This window comes from Centroberyx affinis, unplaced genomic scaffold (assembly GCF_046629955.1).
Source record: "Centroberyx affinis isolate AG114_WGS23_722 - 3 ecotype Tasmania unplaced genomic scaffold, CSIRO-AGI_Caff_v1 ptg009630l_1, whole genome shotgun sequence".
NCBI lineage: Eukaryota > Metazoa > Chordata > Actinopteri > Beryciformes > Berycidae > Centroberyx > Centroberyx affinis.
Window position 1 is genome coordinate 1 of NW_027284590.1, and position 7,500 is coordinate 7,500.

The 7,500-nt window shown below is 42.3% G+C and overlaps 1 protein-coding gene across 1 annotated transcript in view; it reads left to right on the forward strand.

Annotated features, from left to right (window-relative positions):
• Positions 1-1,517: 1,517 nt before the first annotated feature.
• Positions 1,518-7,500, forward strand: part of LOC139640520 (uncharacterized) — a gene marked incomplete at both ends in the record, with an annotated part of 9,409 nt that continues 3,426 nt past the window's right edge. The window contains one exon of the mRNA XM_071514690.1: positions 1,518-1,585. Coding sequence (XP_071370791.1) covers positions 1,518-1,585 — 68 coding nt within the window. The remainder of the gene's footprint in view (positions 1,586-7,500) is intronic.

Consider the following 7,500-nt stretch of genomic DNA (forward strand, 5'->3'; position numbering starts at 1 on the left):
CTTATTAAACTACTAAACATATCAAACTAGTAAACTTATTAAACTAGTAAACTTGTTAAAACAGTAAACGTATTAAACTTGTTAAACTAGTAAACAGGTTAAACTAGTAAACTTTTTAAACCAGTAAACTTATTAAACTAGTAAAGTTGTTAAACAAGTAAACGTAAACTTATTAAACCAGTAAACGTATTAAACTAGTAAACTTGTTAAACCAGTACGCTTGTTAAACTAGTAGACTTGTTAAACTGGTAAACTTATTAAACTACTTAACTTGTTAAACTATAAACTTGTTTAACTAGTAAACTTATTAAACTAGTAAACGTGTTAAACTATAAACTTGTAAAACCAGTACACTTGTTAAACCAATAAACTTGTTAACCAGTAAATTTATTCAACTACTAAACTTATCAAACTAGTAACTTATTAAACTAGTAAACGTGTTAAACTATAAACTTGTTAAACCAGTACACTTGTTAAACCAATAAACTTGTTAACCAGTAAATTTATTCAACTACTAAACTTATCAAACTAGTAAACTTATTAAACTAGTAAACGTGTTAAACTATAAACTTGTTAAACCAATACACTTGTTAAACTAGTAGACTTGTTAAACTACTAAATATATCAAACTAGTAAACTTATTAAACTAGTAAACTTGTTAAAACAATAAACGTATTAAACTGTTAAACTAGTAAACTGGTTAAACTAGTAAACTTTTTAAACCAGTAAACATATTAAACTAGTAAAGTTGTTAAACCAGTAAACGTATTAAACTCGTTAAACTAGTGAACTTAGTAAACTACTAAACATATCAAACTAGTAAAGTTATTAAACCAGTAAACTTATTAAACTAGTAAACTTGTTAAACCAATAAGCTTGTTAAATTACTAAACTTATCAAACTAGTAAACTTACTAAACTAGTAAACGTGTTAAACTATAAACTTGTTAAACCAGTACAGTTGTTGAACTAGTAGACTTGTTAAACTGGTAAACCTATTAAACTAGTTAACTTGTTAAACTATAAACTTGTTTAACCAGTAAACTTATTAAACTAGTAAACTTGTTAAACCAGTAAACGTATTAAACTTGTTAAACTTGTTAACGTATTAAACTACTAAACTTATCAAACTAGTAAACTTATTAAACTAGTAAACGTGTTAAACTATAAACTTGTTAAACTAGTAAACTTATTAAACTAGTAAACGTGTTAAACTATAAACTTGTTAAACTAGTAAACTTGCTACCTGCCTCTTCATTGTGGGACATGTGACCTTCAGAAGGAGAAAGATCTGTCAAAGTGAGACTGGTAACCGGTGACACTTCTCTGTCGGTACGGTTAGCTTAGCTGTTAGCATTTCTGCACGGTGCTTCACTAGATTTGTCCTTTGGGGCTTCCGTAGTCCAGTAGTCTTGCTGTGGGTTTATTTACAAATGTGTTGCGGTTTCCGCCGCCCTCTAGTGGTCAGAAAATCGCTTAGTGCAGCTTTAAAATGTTTTCTTCTTCTTTCCTCTTCAGTGACGGAGGAGAGCAAAGAAAGCGACGCCTTTGGCAACTTCCTGAAAGAGAGGAAGGAAGTGGTTCAGGTACGAAACAGGAAGTCAGTGAAGCCTGAGGGACCCTGACCTCTGACCCTCCTAGGAAGAAAGGACAATGACATCACAATGACATCACGATGACAGTGGAGGATGGAGGAGGAGGAAATGGACAGATCAGGACTCCAGTGTTTATCTCTGTGTGATACAGACTATCACCTGGAGGCAGACCGTTATGGGACAGACTATCACCTGGAGGCAGTTTTCTAAGACGTTTCCAGGCCGGTGGTTGTTTTTTTCTGCATGGCGTCTCGTTGCCCAACGGCGACAGGTTTCCTGAGATGTTCAGAAATGCTTCTTTCATGGTTCTTCATGCATGAGAAGTTGCTGAAGTTGCTGAAGGTCCTTCAGGTCGGCGGCTGGTTGCAGACAGAGTTTCTCCACTGATACTGGGAGATTTATTCAGTAAAAAGCTGAAGATGGAGCTTCATGAAGCAACATCTTCCATGTTTCCTCCAGTGTGATGATGCAGAATGTTCTTCCCTTGAAAATCTATATTTTTATATTGTAGGAAATCTTTGTTTTGTGTTCCTCTTTTTCATAACTATTCAATTATGTTTCTGAAAGCTTTATGATCTGCAAAATAAAAGTGATACTGAGTTTCACTCCCACTTTGATGTATCATGAACTCTTATTGAAGTGGGAGCGGTCTCACGCCGGGTTCAGACCGCAAGCGTAAGCGCCGCGAAGCGTCCGTTCTGGTGCGAGCAGCAGCCTGTTCACCAGAAGAGCTTCTGCTCCACAGGAGGAACCAGAGGAAACAGCTGGAGCTGCTGACTGAGCAACAACAGACACCAGAGCTTCATCTGTTCACTGCTGACAGCTCACTGGACTTTTCCACATCAGGGATGATCTTTATATTTTCCATCTTCTCCACTTTCTTCCTTTCTTCACAAACTCCCTCATATCAAAGCTGTCACGTTTATTTGTTTGTTTTCTCAGCAAGAGTCGTGACTTGTGATCAGGCAATAAGTAGGAAAGCCTAGGGGACCTAGATACCCCCCCCCCCCCCTCTATCTCTGTCTCTTTAAATAATGACATATAGGCCTAAATAAATGAAGTAGCCTATAAATACATAAACCTAAACATGTATCCTTGTTTACTTTTGTGATAACGCAATTTTCAAAAGACAAGTGATAATTCAAAACCAGATAGATCACCATCCTACAATGTGTTGCATTTAAAACTTACATCAGTGCAGATTTAATATATTTGTGATTCTGTGGTGATATAATGGAGATCTGACCATCTATAGTGTTGTCTGTGGTGTTTTCCTGTGAAATGCGTCGCGGCTCATGGAGAAAACAGACCAGACACCGAAACTGGCTCCAGACCCGAAACCGGCTCCAGACCTGAAACCGGCTCCAGATCACGAGCCGGTCGTGGAGCGGAGCTCGGTCTGAACGGTCAAATCAGGTCTCATGGGCACTGAAAGGAAACTGGCTGCGCTTCGCGGCGCTTACGCTTGCGGTCTGAACCCGGTCTAACAGCTGGAGGGGTAAAATCCTGCATGATTCAACCCCCACCCCCACCCCCCCCACCCCCCTCCACCGTGAACTCCACCTGTTAACAGTGAAGTGCTGTCAGCTTCATGTTAACAGTGTTCACTACAGATGGAACATCAGCTGATACAGGAACTCATGGGTCTGTAAGGTGCTGCAGTCACTGATGGATAGATGGATAGATGGATAGATGGATAGATAGATGGATGGATGGATAGATAGGTAGATAGGTAGATAGATGGATAGATGGATAGATAGATGGATGGATAGATAGATGGATAGATGGATAGATGGATAGATAGATGGATAGATGGATAGATAGGTAGATAGGTAGATAGATGGATAGATAGATGGATAGGTAGATAGATGGATAGATGGATAGATAGATGGATAGATGGATAGATAGATGGATAGATGGATAGATAGGTAGATAGATGGATAGATAGATGATAGGTAGATAGATGGATAGATAGATAGATAGATGGATAGGTAGATAGATGGATAGATGGATAGATAGATGATAGGTAGATAGATAGATGGATAGATAGGTAGATAGATAGGTAGATAGATAGATGGATGGATAGATAGGTAGATAGATGATAGATAGATGGATAGCTAGATAGATGGATAGATAGATAGATGGATAGATGGATAGCTAGATAGATGGATAGATAGATAGATAGATGGATAGGTAGATAGATGGATAGATGGATAGATAGATGATAGGTAGATAGATAGATGGATAGATAGGTAGATAGATAGGTAGATAGATAGATGGATGGATAGATAGGTAGATAGATGATAGATAGATGGATAGCTAGATAGATGGATAGATAGATAGATGGATAGATGGATAGCTAGATAGATGGATAGATAGATAGATGGGTAGATGGATGGATAGATGGATAGGTAGATAGATAGATGGATAGATGGATGGTTAAGCTCATACAGAACTGTGTTTCTGTGTTTCTGTGTTTCTGAGCCTCTGCCTTCAGTTACTGAATGATTCTCCTCCTCCGGACCATCTGCTGTCACGCTCCCTCGCTCGCTCCCTCGCTCGCCCACAGTCACGCTCCGACACAGCGTGGTGAAACAGGAAGGGGGGGGGGGGGGGGGGTGGTACTGTTTTACTGTGGAGGCAGAGTGTTGAGCAGCTGAATCATTTTGACACATTTCTCCAAAAAAATACAAAGCAGACTGAACTGTTAGAAACGAGCTTCTCACTCTCTCTCTCTCTCACTCTCTCACTCTCTCTCTCACTCTCTCACTGTCACTTTCTCACTCTCACTCTCACTCTCACTCTCTCTCACTCTCTCTCTCTCTCTCTCTCTCTCTCTCTCTCTCTCTCTCTCTCAGGAAGAGGTTTAGTTTTAGTCTGCTGGTTCAGCATCAGAAACAGGTTCACACTGCAGCCGGTAGAGTTCAGAGGAAACGGCTTGTTAATGTCAGTGGTCAGAGGTCAGTGGTCAGAGGTCAGTGGTCAGAGGTCAGAGGTCAGTGGTCAGAGGTCAGTGGTAAGTGGTCAGAGGTCAGTGGTCAGTGGTAAGTGGTCAGAGGTCAGAGGTCAGTGGTAAGTGGTCAGTGGTAAGTGGTCAGAGGTCAGAGGTCAGTGGTCAGTGGTAAGAGGTCAGAGGTCAGAGGTCAGAGGTCAGTGGTCAGAGGTCAGAGGTCAGCAGCAGGCTGGTTCAGAACAGAAGGTGTTCAGCAGAGGACAGCTGTACCTAACAAAGCGGCCAGTGTGTCAGACGGATCTTTACAGTTTCTTGTTTTATATTTAGAAACTTTTCATTTCATTATTTTTGAAAGAATCTTTTTTTTTAACAACAATACTGTGTTTTTTTATTGTGCATTTTTTAATGCAAACAATTTGAACAGGTGTTTTTTTATAGACGCTAATTTATGTATAAACATTTAAAATATGAAAAGAAAATAACATAAAAAAACAGCTCATTGCAGCACAGAACAGAAACAAGAAAACAAGAAAATTAAAAACAGAAACAACAAGCAGCAAATAAACTGAAAACTGAAGAAGAATCCTGAGCAGCTGCAGCAGACAGTGAGTCAGCTGACATTCAGCCTCCACTTCTCCTCCTCCTCCTCCCTCTGTCTGTTCCTCCACTTCTCCTCCTCCTCCCTCTGTCTGTTCCTCCACTTCTCCTCCTCCCTCTGTCTGTTCCTCCGGTTCTCCTCCTCCTCCTCCCTCTGTTCCTCCTGTTCTCCTCCTCCCTCTGTCTGTTCCTCCTATTCTCCTCCTCCCTCTGTTCTCCTGTTCTCCTCCTCCCTCTGTCTGTTCCTCCAGTTCTCCTCCTCCTCCCTCTGTTCTCCTGTTCTCCTCCTCCCTCTGTCTGTTCCTCCAGTTCTCCTCCTCCTCCCTCTGTCTGTTCCTCCTGTTCTCCTCCTCCTCCTCCCTCTGTCTGTTCCTCCGGTTCTCCTCCTCCCTCTGTCTGTTCCTCCGGTTCTCCTCCTCCTCCTCCCTCTGTCTGTTCCTCCTGTTCTCCTCCTCCTCCTCCCTCTGTCTGTTCCTCCAGTTCTCCTCCTCCTCCTCCTCCTCCTCCCTCTGTCTGTTCCTCCTGTTCTCCTCCTCCTCCCTCTGTCTGTTCCTCCTGTTCTCCTCCTCCCTCTGTCTGTTCTTCCGTTCTCCTCCTCCTCCCTCTGTCTGTTCCTCCAGTTCTCCTCCTCCTCCTCCCTCTGTTCCTCCGGTTCTCCTCCTCCCTCTGTCTGTTCCTCCTGTTCTCCTCCTCCCTCTGTCTGTTCCTCCTGTTCTCCTCCTCCCTCTCTCTGTTCCTCCGGTTCTCCTCCTCCCTCTCTCTGTTCCTCCTGTTCTCCTCCTCCTCCTCCCTCTCTCTGTTCCTCCGGTTCTCCTCCTCCCTCTCTCTGTTCCTCCTGTTCTCCTCCTCCCTCTCTCTGTTCCTCCTGTTCTCCTCCTCCTCCTCCCTCTCTCTGTTCCTCCGGTTCTCCTCCTCCCTCTCTCTGTTCCTCCTGTTCTCCTCCTCCCTCTGTCTGTTCCTCCTGTTCTCCTCCTCCTCCTCCCTCTCTCTGTTCCTCCGGTTCTCCTCCTCCCTCTCTCTGTTCCTCCTGTTCTCCTCCTCCCTCTGTCTGTTCCTCCTGTTCTCCTCCTCCTCCTCCCTCTCTCTGTTCCTCCTGTTCTCCTCCTCCCTCTGTCTGTTCCTCCTGTTCTCCTCCTCCCTCTCTCTGTTCCTCCTGTTCTCCTCCTCCTCCTCCCTCTCTCTGTTCCTCCGGTTCTCCTCCTCCCTCTCTCTGTTCCTCCTGTTCTCCTCCTCCCTCTGTCTGTTCCTCCTGTTCTCCTCCTCCTCCTCCCTCTCTCTGTTCCTCCGGTTCTCCTCCTCCCTCTCTCTGTTCCTCCTGTTCTCCTCCTCCTCCCTCTCTCTGTTCCTCCTGTTCTCCTCCTCCTCCTCCCTCTCTCTGTCACGACGCTTCAGACACGACTTCCTCATTTTTTTTCTTCTTCTTCTGCTTCATTTTATTTGGTTGTGTTGGTTCAGTCTTGTGGCTCCATGTGTTCCTGCTCTCTTCTTCTCTATCTGTTCTGCAGTGGATTTGATCATATTTGTGTTTTTAGGTTCGTTGGGCCTCATGAATAATAAACACATTGCGTATGGGTTCAAATTAGTTTTTGATTACAAAATGATTGTAATCAAAAACTAGTCATCGTAAGTTAAAATCAAAACCAAAACCATGATGAACAAAATAATTGAGTTGAGAGCAAAACAATCAGTTACCTGTAAAACCTGTAAAATATTCAGTAAAATACTGTTGATTTTAAACCAAAAATAAGTTGTGTTTTTAAAAAATAGTCTTTTTGAATTTCAGAATGTTCTAGCTTTAAGTATTTTGTCAATCTCTCTCTTTGCAGACTTTATTTCAGTCTTTCACAAATCTTTTTTTTGCTTCAGTTTCCTCTGCTGTCTGTACTGAGCAGCTACAGACCGATGCTGATCCTCCACAGGTCAGTTATTTTTTCAATTTTTATTAAGAGATTGCTGAAAATTGTATAAAAATCCATATGGGAGACCGTGTTGTGTAAGAAGTCACACATTTGTACCGGTGTGGGAAGCTCGTCCCTCTCGTCTGTCCTGCTTGTTTTCGGCAGTTTGAGACGCTTTGCGACGCTTTGCGACGGCTTCTGAGATTCCTTTGATCTCGTTCAGGGAGATTCTGCATTTTCATTGGCTGCTGACGAACCGCTGTCACACGGCTCCGCAGTCGGCTCGGAGAATTCTTCAGGAACAGAATCTCTGTCTCAGCCAATAAAAACCTGTAAACAACAAAAACCTGTAAACAATAAAAACCTGTAAACAACAAAAACCTGTAAACAATAAAAACCTGTAAACAATAAAAACCTGTAAACAACAAAAACCTGTAAACAACAAAAACCTGTAAACA